Below are 18,972 nucleotides of genomic sequence, written 5' to 3'. Positions count from 1 at the left end.
TACTTTTAAAAGAAATTGTTTAATTTCACATATCTATCTGATAGTGGGCAAATTAAAAAAAAAGGAAAAAAGAAAAATGTTTCAAATAAAATTGCTAGAACTTTGACACTTCTTAAAATATACATTTTATTATTTTCTGGTGTTTGCTGTGAATGTTTCATTCAAATGGTGAAAGTATGCAACCTTTACAAACTTCTGGAATTAAAGATTTTCTTTTTTTTTCCACTGAGGAGGAAAATACATTGGCTATAAAATGCTGAAATTCATTAAATATTTTGTTTTACCCCCCTAATCTATGTGGTGGAATGCTTTGTAGAAATATTGTATAAAATAAGGCAGACTTTTGATAGGGAATTTAATAAGAAAAATTACAGGGAAGAAAAAAAATGAACATCCCAACTGGTTGTTATTATTTTTTACCAAGAGTAGCAACCTTGGGAAGATCTTGTGGTCACCAGCAGGGAGTGAGAGAGAACTGCTGGAGTTCTGGTGCTTATACAGTATGCATTTCTTGTTTATTTTACTACTCTCCAGTGAGACCTTTTAATAAAACTTATTTTAATTAACATAAAATCAGACAATATTTAAACATACACATCTATCCTTACAGTGCAATAAAAATGTGTCATTGTATAGTATTTTGTATTTGCATTATGAAAATAAAAGGTCTGTACATCAATTAAATGTATATTGATGAGTATGAATCATGTAAATTTGAAATGCATCTAAAGTTGGCTTTGGCTTTTAAGTATTTATAAATTCATAGAAAATATTGAACATCTAACAAAATAAATAAAACATATTTTAATAATAGATGCTAACGATCAACTTCAAAAAATTCTTGTGTTATTTTTTACATTTGCTACTAAATTTCTTTAAGAGAACTCACTTTCAGTAGTGCTCAGAAGTGAATGATTGCACCTTCTGTGATGTGAAAAAATAGAGTACATCTACTTTTCATAGATCAAAAACTCCTTCATGAAGAGTTGCATTTTAAATGTCCGACTGGTATATGTAACTGTTCTTAAGTGCTTATAAAAAGCAAGGAGCTTTCTCATAAAAGCTGTGAGTCACTATTATCAGATACTTCTCCTTCACTTGCAGATTTGAGGACTACGCAAAATCTTCTATAGGACACCCCTTTTCAGGAGGATATCTTCAAGCTTCACATACTGGTATGAAGATAATGCAAAAATATGTTCACTAATAGACCCTCTTCAGTACAGGTACTGCACCAATCCAGTGTAATTCAGCTTGATAAATTCACTTCATCTGAGTCCATACACGGCAGTTTGCAGGAGTCAGCTGCTGACCTCATGTTCTCTTGAATGGGAAAGGTCCACAAGCACATGGGTTAGCCTTACTGTAATACTGAAGGGATCAAAACTAATTTGAAATCACATGAACAAAAGTGAGCTTGAGTATAAATGGATCTGGACAGGTAAGTTACACACTGTGGCCTAATTGCTATTCAGGTGGTGGTCGAAGGCTCCGTAGCTTCTTGTCATCTAGACCTTTCCAATATTTAAAGTTATTGTCCAGATGCTGCATCAAATTTGGTAGGTCTGCAAATGCTAGGAAAGAAAGGACACAATGTAGTTAGCCAGCAGAACCGAAATGGTTCCATGATTCTACTTGCTTAAATATAATTTGAAATACAGGAGGAACTGTATTAAATAGGATGGTTTAAATCTGTTATACTGATACTTGAAATGATTCTTGTCTTCTACATCTTCCCAAGAGAGTTACAAGAATACTGGAAGTATATTTAGCAATTGTATTGCAATCAGGAAGGCACCAGTTTTCTATCAAGGACATAGATACTGTGACTGTAACTATTATGCTTGATAAAATTCCAGTTACGTGCACAGCTGATTTGCCGTTTATGAGTGTGTCGCAATTCTGACTACTTGTAATCACTAATGACAGCAATGGAGAAGAAATGGTTGATATACTGTAAGCCGTTCTCAAAAAGGAATTCAACCTGTTTTTTCTATAGCATTTCCAAGCATTAGAAAATTGTTATAAAAAAATGTGGCTCAGGTGAATATGCATAGTGTGGTAACAAAGTGAGCTCACTTAACATGCCTTGTTCCTTTATGGAAAGCTAGCTAGTCATTTAATAACTGAGAAGAAACTAAATTTTGCCTGAAGTTCACCTATTAAATGAAGTCATAAGAATTATTCATAAGAATGTTAAAATACATGTAAGCATTAATTAAGCTATCAGGTTTACTTGAAATGTAGCAAATTTCTAATTTTTTTCCCATTTGGAGTCACAATGCAGCACTTTTATCTCATAGTACCCTCAAAGGCTTATGATACAAAATATATTATAGAAGCTTGCTTACCATCCCATGCATCAAACATATCCGTGATGAAGTAATCAATGAAGGATATTTGGGATTTGGGAATGCTACAAGTATTTCTGTCAAAAACAGGCATCACCACAGGTAAACTCTGTCTCTTTTCTTCATCAGTCTGCAAAGAAACGATTTTGCGATTATTTGGCTGACATTATCCCAGTGAACTCCCATTAGCAGTAGACTTTTGGCCACCAACTGGTGCATTCAGATGCTTAATAAAAGGAGTGACATAGTGTGAACAGACTTGATCTAATCATGTATATGTTCAGGAGCAACAGAACACTGAACAATGCTCCCTATTGTCTCCCACAAAGTGACACATTTACCCCCTTCCAGATCTACAAACAAAGCTAGTTTTGTGGCACTTTGAAATTTTTAAAGCTATGACTATTTTGGAGCTAAAGATGCTCCATAATTGCCTGTCTCCACCAGAAATGGAGTTTCAAACTTACCAGAGGGCAGGAAAATATCTTACAAAACATTTCTTTTACTTCTGAGGAATACAGGCCTATATTCAGAATTTGGCCATGATCTGTAATGGCAGACGACCAAGCAATCCGCACCAAAACCTCAGCCCCCTAGGTGCTTGCTCCAACATGACTTTATTCCTTGCTGTCTCCTTATGTGCTCCTTCACTAACACTCGTAGTCTATCATCATCTCCATGCAAGAGCGCTATGCGTAAGGCCCTTTTCCTCCACAGGCCGTGAATGGAGTGCATTTTGCAAATTGAACACTCTAGAAACTTAATTTTTTTCAGATTACACTGCAGTGCAGCCAGTTTCCATATGTTCACATGTATATTGATAAAATATAACAAATTAATAGTGTAGCCTTAAGATCTTGGTTGGATATAGCTAGAGTCCGTTTGCTGATTCCTCCTATCCTATCAAAAGAAGTGCTCAGGTAGAATTTTCAGTCTTCTCCAGCTATCTTACCTGTGCAAAGTACTCCTCAGAGATGCGACCAGCCCATTCAATGCACTGCTCTAGGGGTCTGCATGGATTGGAAATGTCAGCGCACTTTATCAACATACGTTTGATAAGTATGCGATTTTCAGGAGACGTGAGAACGTTTTTGACTGAATCTCCATCACCATTATTACTCTGCAACATTTCAAAATTAAAAACAACAAATCAGCATTTTCTGTAAACAGACATTAAAACATTTTCTACTTCGAGAATGTTTCCAGTGTATCCTGCAGGGACTCAGTCCTGCATTCCTTGCATGCTTCACTGAAGACAATTCCAGGTGCTCAAATGCATCAAATCAAGAGGAAGGATGGTTGAGTGGTTAAGGCACTGGACTGGGACTCTGGAGCTCTACGTTCCATTCCTGGCGGTGTCACAGACCTAGTGTGTGAGCTTGGGTAAGTCACTGAGTCTCTCTGTGGCTCCATTCCCATCTCAGGAGTGCTGTGAGGATAAATTCATTAATGTGCAGATAGTACAAAGACATGTAACTACATAGACAGATGTATATAATTTTCCATTGCAGGATTAAGATGATAATTGAAAAAAAAAACCCACAAAACACACTGAGTTACATGTTAGCAGTGGAGCAAACAATTGTTTAGGAAAAAGCTGGGACAAGATGCATGCCTGGTCAGTGCTAGCAGGTCTCATTATCATGAGTACAAACTACTGTGACAGCAGTACTGCTCCGAGGGCCAGCTCCCTCTTCCCATCCCATGCACCTGGTTTTCCATCCGCCCCCTCCCTACGGTGTCTGGCTTGCTCGGCTTATAATGCAAATGAACTGCTCTTTTGATTTCATCATTATCAGATAAATTCATTAAAAACACCTGCTTTTGATGAGCTTTATCTTAGGCAGTTATGGAGAGTGGCGAAGGGACACTTGTTTAGAATATATGGTTATATTTGGACCCCAGCCTGCACTATGGGGGATAGTTCACACAGTTGGGAATGGCAAGATTAGGTCGGCCTTTTATGAGCTGGGCCCGAAGCTACCTTTACTATGGAGCTCTGATTAAAATTGTTTCTAGGGATAGGGAATCAAGGCTGAGATGCCTAAAAATCCACCTACCAGAGTGCAGCATAACTTGAGCTGTTGCCTGATGGTATGAATACACTGCAAAAAAATACTCGCAGCAGTGAGTCTCAGAGCCCAGGTCAACTGACTTGGGCTGGCTCTGCTGGGCTAAAAATAGCAGTGTAGACATTCAGGCTTTGTCTGGAGCCTGAATGTCTACACTGCTATTTTTAGCCCTGTAAGGCTAGTCCTTGTCAGTTAACTCAGGCTCTGAAACTCACTGCTGTGGGTCTTTTTTATTTTTTGCAGTGTATATGTACTCTGGGTTAGCTCTGGATAATGGATTAAAATGTGTGCCATCAATAATAAAAATATTTAGCTATCACTTCCCATACATAAATCTCCAAGTGCTTCACAAAGGAAAGGAAGTCACAGTATTTCCCATTGATAGCTGGGGAAATTAAGGCTCAGACAGGTGAAGTGACTTGCTCAAGGTTACACAGCAGGTCAGTAGCATAACTGAGAATAGAACCCAGCTATCTTAGTTCTCAGGCCAGAGTCAGATTCACTTGTCCAACGCGTCTCCTGGGAAACAAGCTTTTGTTCTGTTTCCCAATTTTGTACCCTGCCCTCATCTGATCTCCATTGATCTTTAAACACAAAGTGTGGCTATTGAATATGGAGTAATCACTTCAGCTATTCCTTCACTGGCCTAACTGTACTTTGGGCCCACTCCAACCCCTGCTGAAGTGAATGGAAAAACTGTCATTGACTTCAGTTGGAGCTGGATGAGGCCCTTTGTGAGGAATGCAGATATGAAGCATGGTAGCACACCTTCCTTCACATCCCTTTTTAATTTTCTCCTTTTCTGTGATGCCTACAAAAACTTGACAACGGTTAGGCTGCTAGTGTGCTAAGCCCACAGCTTATCATGCTGACCAATATTGCTTCCTTGTACTTCCCTGTCTATTTGCATCCATCTGATATCTCTTACCTTGTATTTCGATTGTAAGCTCTCTGGAGCAGGGACCATCTTTTGTTCTATGTCTGCACAGTGCCTAGCACAATGGGGTTCTGGTCCACTCCTGGGCCTTCTAGCATTACAGTAATTGTGACAATTACCACACTCATAATGCAGCCAGCTCCCACATCTATTTGTGCAAGAGGTACCAACTAGACAGAATTCCACGCTCCACTGCACAAAAGTAAACACCGGATTGAGGTCAGCCAGGGTGGAATCTGAAATTCCCACTGTTCTGATCTTTTCCTAGTGCACATTGTTAATTACAGGGAAGAAAGTTCTTCCTGCAGGGCCACACTGATAAACCACAGCAAAAGCAAATTAGACACTGGCGCTTTAAAAAAAATGTTTAACTGCTAAAAATGATTAGAGATCATTCAGTAAATGACAGCAGAGATCAATAGGTACATCTCCCGGAGCTGAGAAAGAACTTTTGCTTCTATGAACTGGAACCTGTCCAAATCAAAGCTATGGTTCTACTCAGAGCTTAGTCCCAGCGTCCTGCTGAGAGCACAGAGGTGTCTCTACAGGCCAGATCTAGGCTTCCTGTCACAAACTTAGGTGACCTCACGAAGGGAAATAGCAGGATAAAGGATGCTGAAGCTGGAATGGATTTTGTCCATTTATGACACAAAAGAAGACAAGGAGCAAACCTAACAACTTCTCATCATGGCCCATTGAACAAATCTGTACAGAAAGGACTAAAAAGGGGAACTGTCCCATATGGAACAAACAGATGGCAGCTTGCCAACAAACACTCCGTTGAGTCACAGCCGTGATCCAACGCAAAGCTCAGAGAAGCATGCTGCCGTGCAAATACAGGACCAAACTCGAGGGAAGATCTGCTGGAGTGTAGTGTCCTCCCAACAACAAGCCCTGCAAATGAGTGGTTTTACTCACTCAAACATCGCAAACATTCTTACAGGAGTCTGTAGTTTGGAGAAATGCACAGCTCAAATGAGGGAAACACTTTGATTTGCTTATTTAAGTCAAACAGCAAATTAAGCCCTATTTTTCTCCAGAAAATGTACATGCAGGTCAAACTGCTAGGAATGAGACCAGACCCTTTGGCAGGGCCAGCTTTAAGCTGATTCACCCAATTTCCCGGAATTGGACCCTGAGCCTAAGGGGGCCCTGCTCCGGGGGTCTTTGGTGGCATTTTAGTGGCGGGGGGTTCTTCAGTGCCACAGAAAGCCCAGAGCTGACCCCCTGCCACCAAAGTGCTGTCGAAGCCCCGGACCACCGCCGAGTGTTCCAATTGGGCCCCATGGATCATACAGTTGGCCCAGTCCTTTGGCACAGGTTTTGCCCCTGAAATCAATGGGGCTGCGCAGGATGTAAGCCAGGGCAGCATTTAGACTTGGTTTGACTTCAGTCTAACCTGTATGTGTGTAGGGCTTGTCACTGCTGCTATTTGATCTCACAGAGGAATGTGATATTGTCAGCCCCTTCCTCCAACCAAGAGAACTTTCTTCCCCGCTCAGACTGTGACTGTTGCGGCAGAAGCAGTGAGTGAAGTGGGGCTCTAGTTCTGCCCTCCCTGCTGCCTGGCGGGCGAGGAACACAGGAAGGAGCAAGCTGTGAAGTACTTTACTCCTCCTCAGAGCAAAGGAGCAGCAGCCCAGGAGGAATTGTGACAGTTGAATCCGTTTGTACTTTGGTCTGCTTCCGGGACCGTGCAGCTGTGCGCTACACTTCCCTTTCTCAGAGCAGCTTGAAAGCCTCAGACTAGCCCTTAACCTCATTACATTTCTGTTGCATTCATGGATGCTAAGCTAATTTAACACCTGGACGTTGTGTAGCCTAACAGCTAAAGGGCCTGGCTTATATTTCACAGGTGTTTATTTAACATCCACTTGGGGATTGTGTTATTATTTTAAAAATTCCTTCTCTTTTTACTTGTAGTGTCAAAAGGATCCCTATGTTCCAAGCACTTACTATAATTACCTTTATTATCCAAAAATACTCTGCAATTACCCAAAACATGTTAACAACTCCTTTTATTGGAGAAACAAAATAATATTCAGTATCAAGTCTGTGCTGTACAACAATTTGCAGAAGTGTGTTTTGCAGCTTGATGCTTCTTTTATCAAAGGTTTTGACTGTTTTGACTTCTGTAACTCTGCCAGAGGTTCTGGGTCTATTGCAGCAGTGGGTGGGTGAGTTTCTCTGGCCTGCAATGTGCAAGAACTCACACTAGATGATCACGATGGCCCCTTCTGGCCATAAAGTCTATGAAAGTTATTTTTACATGTTCATTAAATTCCTGGAATTCAGTAGATTGATTTTTAGCCTAAAAATTCTCTATCGGTTTTATTGGCCATATATGTCCATTAAAATATCTATCAGCATTTTCCCAATAAAACAATTAAAGAGAGTTTGATTATTTCTTACTGTAGTTCTTAAGTAAAACATAATTTATCAAAAACATTGTGCAAAACATAAATTACTAAAATTACAAAAATGGCAAAATGAAAGAGAGACCGTTTGATAGTTTAAAAATATAATTTTAGCGCGGGCTGGTACTGCTGCCCATTATTAAGATTGCCTGACACTATCTATTGTTAGACCCTGTGTTTTAAGTTGCTTGTAACTTTGCCAAACTTTAATAGTTTGGTTTAAAATACTTCCTGGCTGGTGTATACTTCAGGCTGAGATGTTTTGTAAAATTTTAGCCATTTCTAAAAACAAGGTAAAGGAAAAAAATGTTGGTTTTGCCAATATTCAAAAATTCTGGCAACTTTTTCTTTGAGAAGCTCTAGTGCCCCCACGCTTTGGAGCAGGGATTTGAAATTCAGCAGGAGGTGACCTTTGAGTCAAGGATATGCCTTTGCTGTCCCTGTGAAGATCCACCCAAATTTGGCCAAGTTGTAAGCATTTGAAAAAAATCACAGTTCGCACAAGCTCAGTAGGGACTTGCAAGCGCTTCACAGCTTAATTGCTCAAAGATTCCATCTACTCTGATCTTGCTCCAGCCTTGGGCTGAGCAGGTCATTCCTTGTAATTGAAGTTCCTGGCTGCTCTGGGTCATGCCAAGTCCAAGTCCAGAACTGACAGCAGGGAGCCTGCCTCTCCACTGCTATCAATGACACCCCCACTCCTCACCCCTGCTGGGCCGTGCGGAGGAGAAAACTGCATGATTCAAATGCAGAGTGGACAAGAGCCAGATCTGGGATGGGGTAGGAGGGTTATGCTAGGACAAGATCCAGGGTGTTTGTGCTTGGGGACTGCAGGTTGATGGAGAGGGGAACTGGGACAGGGAGTTCATGGGGGAGAGTAGGACTCGCTTAACGAGGGGAGTGGGACTGGGAGCTACGGGAGGGCAGAGGACATTGGAACTGGTTGGGTAAAGAGACTGGGGGCATGGCTCCCCTTGCAGATGTAGAGCGCAGTAGGGAAAGCGCTGTAGTCTGTCCACACTGACAGCTGACAGTGCACTGGCGTGGCCACATTAGCAGCTCTTGCAATGGCCACAGAGAGCAGTGCATTGTGGTAGCTATACCAGCACGTGAGTGGCTGCAGCGTGCTTTTCAAATGAGGGGGTGGGGTGGAGTGTAACAAGGAGTGTGTTGTGTGTAAGTGGGGGAGGAGAGAGTGGGTTTTGGGGGGCTGGGAGCATGTCAGCATGCTGTCTTGTAAGTTCAGACAGCAACAGACCTCCCCCTCCCACGCATCTGTCTTTCTCTCTCTCACACACAGCATTCCACAGTAATGGTTGCTTTGTCTCAGAGCAGATAAGCATACTGGATGTCAGAAATGGAGCTTTCAAAGGGCATATCGGCATGCCTGGAGTGATTCCAAAACAATGACAAGAGTGGCCCCTTGACTTAACGGGATTATGGGATGTTTCCAGAGGCTGATCAGAGCACAGTAATGCAACACCTCGTTCACACTGATGCCTGGGTATTTCAGCCAATGCATACCAACTGTTAATCTTCTCGCTGAGGTGGCGTACCAGGAACACTCTAGCCCTGGAGTCAGAGGGCTCTATGTGTCTTGCCAGTGTGGATGGGTAGTGAGCTAGGGTGTCCAGGGTTGCTTTAATGCGCTCTAACTCGTAATGGGGCTTTGCCAGCAGTGCTATTGGGGTATAAACTTTGATATAATAGTTTTTGAAACTCTTCTCTTTGCAAAAAACATTCCAACAAAATTGCACTCCACTTAAACACTGGCAACAGAACTGCTAGCTACAGCTGTTATTCAAACTGGTTTGTTTGTTTTTGTTTTTTAAAGAACCATTTCCTAACAGGCAATTTTGTAGAGTCCACAGGATTCCAGTTGGCTACTGATTGTGCCCATATGATACTGAATGCCACAATCGGATCTTCTGCCCACTTTCTTAAAAAAAAAAACAAAAAAAACAAAAAAACAAACTTTAAAAGACTCACAACTGCTGCCAGACTGACAGCACTGAAAACTGCTGTCTTTTATTGACAGAGCACGTGCCACGTGGTCAGCTCAGTATACACATCCTCAAACTGCTCCCTCATGGGCTCATATCCTGACCCTGAGCATCCAACTCTAAGAATGTAATTCAGTCTCTCTTCCCACTCAGTCCTGGGCAGGGCCAGATTTACACCTTGGGTGCCCCTAGTGCAGGGGCTCCGAGCCCCACCCTGCCGCCTGCGGCAGCTCTGAGCTGCAGGACGCCACCAATGGGAGCTGTGGGGTTACCTTGCTGCCCACGGCAACTCAAAGCTCTGGGGGCTCCCACTGCCCACAGCATCTCGGAGCTCCTAACCTCTGTGGGCAGCTGGAGTACCCCGCCACTTTTAACTTTTAGGTGCCCCGCTTCCCACAGACCCCCAACTGCCCAGCACCCTCACACAGCCCCACTACAACTTTCCAGTGCCCCTCACAGACACTGCTCAGAGCCCCCCACAAGCACCCCCAGAAACCCATTCTCCCAAGTCATGCCCTCCGGCCGCACTCATCGGCCCACTGGAAGGTGACTCTGTCTGCTGGGCTGAGTGAGGAGCGCTCCAGAAGGGCTACATAGGGCTGTCTCCTCAGCAGGCTCCTCCCCCTGCTAGGACCCAGGAGCAGCAAAATTTGAATTTTTAGGCACCCCTAGAATGCCAGCGCCCCTAGGCACATGCCTACTGTGCCTAATGGGGAATCCAGCCCTGGTCCTTGGCCCCTTTGCAGGAAAGGCCAACAGTGATACCAGTCACTGCCAACTGTGATGATGGGTTTCCAGAAGGGACACTTGCCATCTCCTCTGGATGCTGGAGAGAGGATCCCCACTATATCTCATAGAGCAGGGTTCCAACCTTGTACTTGCTGAGCCCTGCCCCAACATGCTATAAAAATGCCAGGGCCTTGGGGGGGTGGAGAGGGGAAGAGCACAGGGCTCTGAGTCGGGTAGGGTGGGGACCCTTGGGCATAGACATAATTTTAACTTCTATTTGGGGGGTGGGGGAGAAAGGGCTGGCAGGGCTCAAGCCAGCTCCGCACAGCAGGGTCCAGGGAGCTAGCACCACCTCCACCCGCTGATTCACTCAGGAGGCAACCCAGCCTGTCTGGACTATGGGGGGATGCAATCAAAAAATATAAGTCAAAAGGAGAGGCTCAGTTCAAAAAGTTTGAAAACTGCTCAGGGTGCAGGGAGGGGATAGCTAGGAGCTGTGTGAAGTGAAGGGAGTAGCTCAGGGTGCAGGGAGGGGGTAGCTAGGGGCTGTGTGCGGGCAAGGGGGTAGCTCAGAGTGCATGCACAGGGTAGTTAGGGGCTGTGTACAGGCAGAGGGGCTCCCAGTGCAGCTCCTAGTTTCAGTGTGGGGGGAGGAGGGTGGCCCTGGGGCTCCCGGCTTCAGCCCCCTGTTACTCCTAACTTGGGGAAGGGAGGGTTGCTGGCTTCAGCTCCACGATCCTCCCGGCTTTGGGGGCTTGGGAGGGATCCACCTACAGCCCCACACTGCTCCCAGCTGGGGCAGGGGTCACCGGCTTCGGCCAGGCGCCTCTCCCAGCTGGGGAAGGGGTGTGCCAGCTTCAGCGGCAGGGCTTGGGGCACTAGGTTTCAGCGGCAGGGCTCAGGGCACTGGATTTCAGCGGTGGGCTCCATGGCCCCCCTGAAAGGGCTCGCGGACCCCTGGTTGAGAACTGCTGTCACTAAGGTTACTACGAAGTCATCAAATGTTAATAGCCAAAAGGGGTTTGAATTACCACCCATTCAGTTTTTCTGGAATCATCCCATTTTTAACAAGAAAATCTGTTTCCCATAAGTACTCTGATGAGTTAATGGGTCCCAAACATACTGCTGGCTCTGGGAAAACATCGCTACATTGCAGTGTAAGTGATGTCCAAATTAGTCCCATTAACTTGCAAAACTGTGATGACCGGTCTAGACATATGTGCATTCAGACCAGTGACTTAGAGGTGAAAGACTCTGTATTTCCAGTGGGCCAATCACCATACTGTCTAGGTACAGCCCGTTACCAGTAGCTCGAGTGCCTCAATCCCCTTTTGTTTGCCTGTTAATTAAGGGAGAATTTGTTGTTTTGCTTACCCCATTCTCTTCTAGTGCTGCCAAGGGTTTATTAATGCTGTTGACAAATTTGTTGACATGCTCAAAGTGCTTTGTCATTTCTGTTGCTAGGACCATGTCAATAATGGCTTGACGAAGAGTTCGATATTCATTCCTGTTTAAAGAAGGAAACAATTAGACATGAGGGCTCATTCACTAAGGGCTGCTTGCTTAAACTAACTGAATCCCTCTGAAAAAAATACTATAGAGCACTAAAACAGGGAGTCCAGTGGCACTTTAAAGACTAACAGATTTATTTGGGCATAAGCTTTCGTGGGTAAAAAACCTCACTTCTTCCATGCATCTGAAGAAGTGAGGTTTTTTTACCCACGAAAGCTTATGCCCAAATAAATCTGTTAGTTGTTAAGGTGCCCCCGGACTCCCTGTTGTTTTTGTGGATACAGACTAACACGGCTAACCCCTGACACTATAGAGCACTGGTGTTCCAGAGATGGGTAGGGGAAGGGAGAGACAGAGAGAAGGGGCTGGTAAACTGAATCTATGCTGTACAGATGCATTCCTTTTGTAGAGTGGCGTGCAGTGAATTATACCTTAGGGGCACACTTTTGTCTCTCAAAGGGCTGCTCGTGCTGGATGGGACAGGAAATGCCAACTCCTCAGCAGCACTGCCAGGAGACACTATGTCTGCACAAGCCTCCCCCGGTGCTCTGGCAGCACACTTAGCAGAGGGTCTTGCTCCAGCCAAGCTTCCGCCATCACGCTCTTGCTAACACAGCTGGGTGAGTAGGGAGAGTGGAGCTATGAACATGCTCCCACCCCAAAATGCAGCAGCCTCTCCCTTTAGCCATCAGCCAGCCATGTTACACCTGCCAACTAGTCCGGTGTGCTGAGGGGAAGGGACTCCCCTTTCTATCCAGTTACATGCACAGGCCAACCATTGCTTGGCCCTAGAGGTCGAATGGTATAAAATGGATTTTTCAAAGCAGAACTGACACCAATTTACAAGCAACCAGATTCGCCCTTATTTTAATGCTATAAAAACAGTGGAAGTGTTCATATCGAGAGTTACATTGTAAGCTTCTTGTTCTGTGTTTGCACAGAGCCTAGGACAGTGGGGTCTTGGCCCACGTCTACAGCTCCTAGTTTCTGTGGCAATACAAATCATCATCATCAGCATTATCCTTTAGATTTTGGCATTCTCTGCAGTATGAGAGCGAGCGGTATTGTTTCATGAGCAAACCTACCAAGGGGCTAACTCCACCCCTCCAGAAGCTGCGATTTTCCTCTGGTGCATTTGCTTGCATTTCTTTATGCTGCCGTAAGATATGTAGAATAAGAATATTGTGGTTAATGGACTGATAAATGTCCCATATTTTCAACTCACCTCTCCATGTTTTTAAAGATATTGCATTTATCATCCCGTGCGGTGAGCTGGAAAGCCAGCGCTGCATGATGGCTCTCTAGCACAGCAGTGTCATTGTACAGGATCGCTAGTTCACTGCCTGCATTGCACAGGAAGGAGTTTGTTCTTCCTGGGTGATCCACGTCATGGACAGTGGCAGCAATGAGAGCAGCAACCTCATCTATGGGATCCAGAGTTTGCTGAAAAGAGAAGTCAGGGACATTTAGGTTTCCTGGAAGAATCACTAGAAATCCTGCACTGGTCCTTAAAGGTTAAACTGAGCTGCTTAGAGGCAAAAGGCAGGATTCTGCAGATTGCTTAGGGTTAGATGGTCTAAAGAGCCATGGAAAGTTCATTGTAGGCTTCATGGAACTTTGCATGACATTTTTGGACATTTTGTGCCCTCTAAATTTTACTTTATTCACAATCTGGACAAAATGCATCAAACTTGTAAAATTGAGTTTCCACATTCTGCCATGGCAGAAACAACCTTCACTAAAAATGAGTATTCTGACCTGGAAAAAGGTCTGTTGCTGCTCAAAAATGGTTCAGTTTTGACAGAAAACAGGCCCATTTTTGGAAAAAAAATAATCATGTACAATAGGCCAATTTTTGCTGAGTTCAGAATCAGCTGTGGAAGATTGGTTCTACAAGATGAGTGAAGATGTACTTTCCTGTCTAAGAGCAATCTCGGCACCATGGCCTGGCCAGCAGCCTGACTAAGTAGCACCCTACCCAGTGCAATAGTTATCTCTGTTACATTTTGACAACTGGAGATAATTACGTTCTCAGTGATGCTTTCAGCCATCCCATAGCCCAGGTGCAAGGCATTCCTTATTTTCTGGTGGAGCCTCAATGCTCCTCACTGGCTCTGGGGCTGCATTTTCTGGAGTTAATATGTTCTGACCTTTTTCCTGCTGTAAGGTTGGGGGGTACGGGCCTCTTTACATCTGCAAGCTTCATGGGATGCATCATCCACTGTGCTTTATATCTAAAATTGTGCAGCTTTTGTTTCAGCCTTAGAAGGCCTTTAGTAGCATAGGCAGTAGTTAGCAGAGAGCAGGAAATCTGCATCTTTGCAGCACTGCCCTCTTTAATATGGTACAGCAGTCACTTTATCTCATTTTGGGCATTTATGGGAAGTGTGAATATCTACAATTCACTCAGGCTGAAATTCACCGAAGTGCAAAGGGCCCCACGTAAGGGTCTCAGACTGACGTAAGCCCTGCAGTTGGACTAGGGAGAAGGGGGAGTAAGGAATGGCAGATGGAACGGCTGTAAAGGGGTGCATCTTCACCCTACAAGAGCCACAACAGGGGTTCTCCATGCCAGTTGCAAACAGATTGGCATGAAATGAGGTCTTGGGGATAGTTCAGGGAAGGGATCACAGGATCTAAGCTTACGCAGAACCAATAATCCCCAAGCCCCTGAATAAGGGGCATAAATGATCTGTGGGGCTATTCCAGCCAGCTGATGGGGGAGATGGAGTCCTTCCCTCCTATCCTCTTCCCCACCATTGGATCTTCCCACACAACCAATGGCTTGAGCTTTCAATTTACGGAGAAAATCCTGTAGTTCTCTTACTTCAATGGAAGTTCAGCCTGAATAGAGTCTTCAGGATTTGGTCCCAAAAATTAGCCACCAAAGCAATGCATTGAATTATCCACCAATATACAACAGCCCTCCATAAAAAAGCCACACCTTCCCAAAGAAATACGCACTCCATTAAATGTGCTTCTATTGTGTTAACTCGGGCTTTGTGTATTTGGCCCTGCTGTCCAGACTACAGGAGTGAGACCTGAAGTGTGCAATAAAGTTTTGTGCTGTAAACTGCCCTGCGTTGACATGGCTAGTGCAAATGAAAAGGCACTTAGTTTGTGTTAACATAGTCCTGTTTCAAACAGGACTACGTTAGCACAAACTAGGTGCTAGCAGGGTCTACATGGGGTAGTTACAGCACAACACTCTAGTGTGCGCTTCAGTTGATACCCCCTTAGTCTGCACCATAGGACCGTATAGACAAGCCCTCAATTGTAGCAGGTCTACTTGCATTGCTAGTGTTAACGGGCCCTTCTACGACACACACCGGTTGTAGAGGTTAATTGGTACTTGCATCAGCAGTCTATGGAAACCAAACCAACCAACCAACCACATTGGGGCCATCAGGAACAACTTGTAAACTCCAGCTTTATTTGGATCATGAAAATTTCAGCTCAACAAACCAGCACCTGCTTGCAATACTTCTTTCATGATACCTGGACATACAGAGAGAACAAGAACAGTGTAGCCATGGCTGACGCAGTGCAGGTGGAAGTCCAGGATGCTTTCCTTATCTATGTCCTGTCCCCTATAGATCTATGGGGCAACAGCAATGTGTCTCAGGCTTATTCTCTTGGTTTGATGAGATCGCTATGCTCTGTCCAGCTTTGGATGAATTTACAGTCCATCATAGATTGATGTCACATTGATGTCATGCTAAACCCTACTCCACACCAATGAAAACACAGTTCCACAAACACTGTTTCATTATTTTGTGGTCCAGGTATGATTTTTCTTAATGCTCAATCAAGAATCTGGCCCAGAAATACTGCAGTAAAGTGGCAACCCTTATTCACACTGAGTAGCACCTGGCCTGGCACGTAGTCCCAATGATCTCAATAGGTCTGTTCAAGGAGTATGGTATTACTCAGTGTGAGTATGGGTGTCAGAAGCTGGCATTCTTCTACTTTGCTTTTGTTTATTACAATTTTTCTTTTCCTGTGCATCCTGCAGATGAATAAAAAACTTTTTCAAAAAGGGAAGGGCGGTCGCACTTCTTTGGCATTGGAATGATTCCAGATCACATCTGTTTGTCACAGATAGTCATGGGACGGCATCCAAACCTTGGCAACTTGAGGACTGAAAACTTCCAGTGAAATTCTCTCTCCTCCGTGGCGTATATTGCCTGAGAGTCAGCCTCTGGAGAGCAGGTTAATGAGCTGCAGCTCCAGGTTATAATACATATACCAGCTTTAATGAGAGGTTAGAAACTTGTTTACAATCACAAATGATGTCCCTTTGAGCAAGGTTTCAGCTCTAGCAATAGGCTCAGGGAGGCCAATTTCAGGATAGGAAGTTTGGTCCAAAGCTGTAGCAGAGAAGCACCCAATGCCACAGGGCATGTGCGTGTAAGTGTGGCTTTAGTTTACCTTTGCACTCCCCAGATCCCAGGCCAGCTGTATGCCAGTCTGTTCCCCAGTATATTTTAGAGCAGCCAATGGTCCTGTAACTGTAAAGGATTCCCTCACCGCAGGCTCACCTCCATTGGCTGGACATGGCATAGCGGCTGTCTCCCTGTAAGGTGCCCCCTGCTGATAGTTGCTCTGTCATTGTGGTGGTCTCTCTTCCCGCAACTTGGCCCTACAGCCAGGTTACACTTTAGTCCACCACTTCTGGTGTAACGAAGAGTCCAACCAAGATGCAGTCCAGTGATCTTACAGCAGGTCTTCTGCCTGTCTCTGGGCTCCACAGTCCTTACACCCATTACTTCAGGGGGTTTCACTTCATCTTATTCAGTGGCTAGTAGGGGAATCCAGGCCCACCCTCTACTCTGGGTTCTAGCCCAGGGATCTTATAGCTGGAAGTCAAGGTCTTCTCCCTCAGCATGCTTGCTGCCTTCTTGTACTGCTCCCTACCTCTTCTATTCCCCCAGAGAGTGACTACAGACTCTCTCCCCACAGCCTCTTTCTGCTGCAAATGTCTTGGTTTCATAGTCACCAGCTCCTGCCGAGCTGATCTTCATGTTCAATTAAGCCTGGATTTCCCTCCATATGCAGCCAGGCTCCTCTAAGGCCCACATAAACCCCGTCAGGGCCTGTGGGAGGTACAGGCCCCAGGGGACCAATATGGTCACAGGGCATAAGGAAATCCCAGACATGCTTCTTTTTTTGCCACCACACCACTGATGTTGGCAATAGCAAAGGGCCAGGTTTGGCGTTGGAGCTGCTATGCTTTCTCCATGACACTTGGGTATCCTCTATACGGGGGTGATCCTCCTGGGAAAGGACAGACAGGGAACAAGGCTGCTTTGTTCTGATGGTGTGGTGCAAAGCAGCCTTAAATGGGCTTTTATTTTAAAGACCTATTGGAGAGTGCATTTCCAGTGAGAAAATGTTGCTCACTCATTTGACTTTCACACTGCTGAGGTGACTGTAATAGATTGTTTTCTTTTAAAAGGAGGCTCTCTCTACCTCCTTCCAAGTACAGCCCAGCTCTGTGGTGCTGGAAACTACTACCTGACACAATTTCTTAACTAAGGTCAGCTCCTCAGCTTGTGTAAATCAGCAAAGCTCCCTTGACTTCACAAGTACTATGTTGATTTACATCAGCTGAAGTTCTGGCCCTATAGATCAGTTATTAAGGTTGATTTCTGCTAATGTTCCCACTACTCACGTATTTTCCACCTCTACTGTATTTCTTATAACTGTACACTTACCTTTACCCTTTCTTTGGATAAGAAATAGGCAGTGGCATGCAGTACATCTGCAGAATGAGTAGAATTATGATAGGAGTTGGAAGAATGGTAGTTGGCTTCAATAACTTGCAACCACGACCTCAGAGTTGATTCTGAACAGTTTAGGAATTCACAGATTCCAAAGCGAGCAAACATTTTGAGACCAAGATAAACCAAAGGCCTGGAGAGAAAAAAAGAGACAAAGTTTTAAAACAAATGACTTAGAAGGAAAACTAGACAGAGCAAATGAGACTAGCAGAAAAAGCATTTCTAAACTGTTGATATGTTAGATTAAGTATAACAGTTCAATTGTTCATAAAAATATACTCAAGATTTGTAGAAAGCTTCCACCTAACCACAGTGTTTGGGACTGATACTTCTGGAAGTTCCTGAGAATTATTAAAATACTGAACAGGTTCTATCCTCCCGGTAAATCCATTTACAATTTTTGTTTTAGGGAGTCTTCTGTCTCTCTCAGGGCTCTGTGTCCCCTACCAGCCTACCCTCAAGATTCCATGGCTCAACCACCTTCCTGCAGTAGAGAGAGATTGGAGGTGATGCAGTGCTTGCTGCTCAGGGAGAAGAGGCACTACTCACTCCCCTCCAGCCTATATTCACATTGTTCTTCAAATATCCCAGTGTTGCTGTATCCGTGTTACAGCTCCACCAGAGGGAGTGCTAGAGCACACCAGTCAATGGTACCTTGCTTATATTAGCGCTTCCACTCTTGCCAACGCTGGGGAAGCTGCAGCAGTGGTAGTGCAAAGGTGGGACACTGGGGGAAGGGGGGGCACATGTAGAGATTAAAACTAACACCACAGTGTTGACAAGGTCAGAGTGTCAGCACGCTCTCTCCAGCACTCCTTGCTCATGTCAACTCAGGAAGCAACAGCTGGAATGCAGGAATCAAGCCCCACATTGTACTAGAGAACAAAAATCACAGGATGATTGAAGCAGCCTGGAATAATGTCTAATCCCAAAGCAGAGAGCAAGCAGTATTTTCAATCCAAGAGAGAGAAAATATTGGTATAGAGGGGTATAGCCTATTCAGGAAGACCTGACAGGGAACGAAGGGAGGAGGTGTTGCATTATGTTCTGAGGTGCAGAAGAAGGTGAGAGGCAAACCAGCTGAAATTCTCTAGGTAAAGATAAAAGGGGAAACAACATTGGGGTGATGTCATGGTAGAGGTCTATTATAGACAACCAAATCAAGAAG

The 18,972-nt window shown here is 44.5% G+C and overlaps 1 protein-coding gene across 1 annotated transcript in view; it reads right to left on the bottom strand.

Annotated features, from left to right (window-relative positions):
• The window catches only part of PDE8A (phosphodiesterase 8A), a 193,869-nt gene continuing 174,897 nt past the window's right edge, over positions 1-18,972 (bottom strand). Inside the window, exons 17-22 of the mRNA XM_032790623.2 lie at positions 17,739-17,937; positions 13,247-13,464; positions 11,884-12,016; positions 3,304-3,471; positions 2,352-2,481; positions 1-1,574 (exon numbers count right to left, since the gene is read on the bottom strand). Coding sequence (XP_032646514.1) covers positions 1,468-1,574; positions 2,352-2,481; positions 3,304-3,471; positions 11,884-12,016; positions 13,247-13,464; positions 17,739-17,937 — 955 coding nt within the window. The 3' untranslated portion in view covers positions 1-1,467. The remainder of the gene's footprint in view (positions 1,575-2,351; positions 2,482-3,303; positions 3,472-11,883; positions 12,017-13,246; positions 13,465-17,738; positions 17,938-18,972) is intronic.

This window comes from Chelonoidis abingdonii, chromosome 9 (genome assembly GCF_003597395.2).
Source record: "Chelonoidis abingdonii isolate Lonesome George chromosome 9, CheloAbing_2.0, whole genome shotgun sequence".
In the NCBI taxonomy this organism is placed as follows: Eukaryota; Metazoa; Chordata; order Testudines; family Testudinidae; genus Chelonoidis; species Chelonoidis abingdonii.
This window is presented reverse-complemented; position numbering and strand designations above follow the sequence as displayed.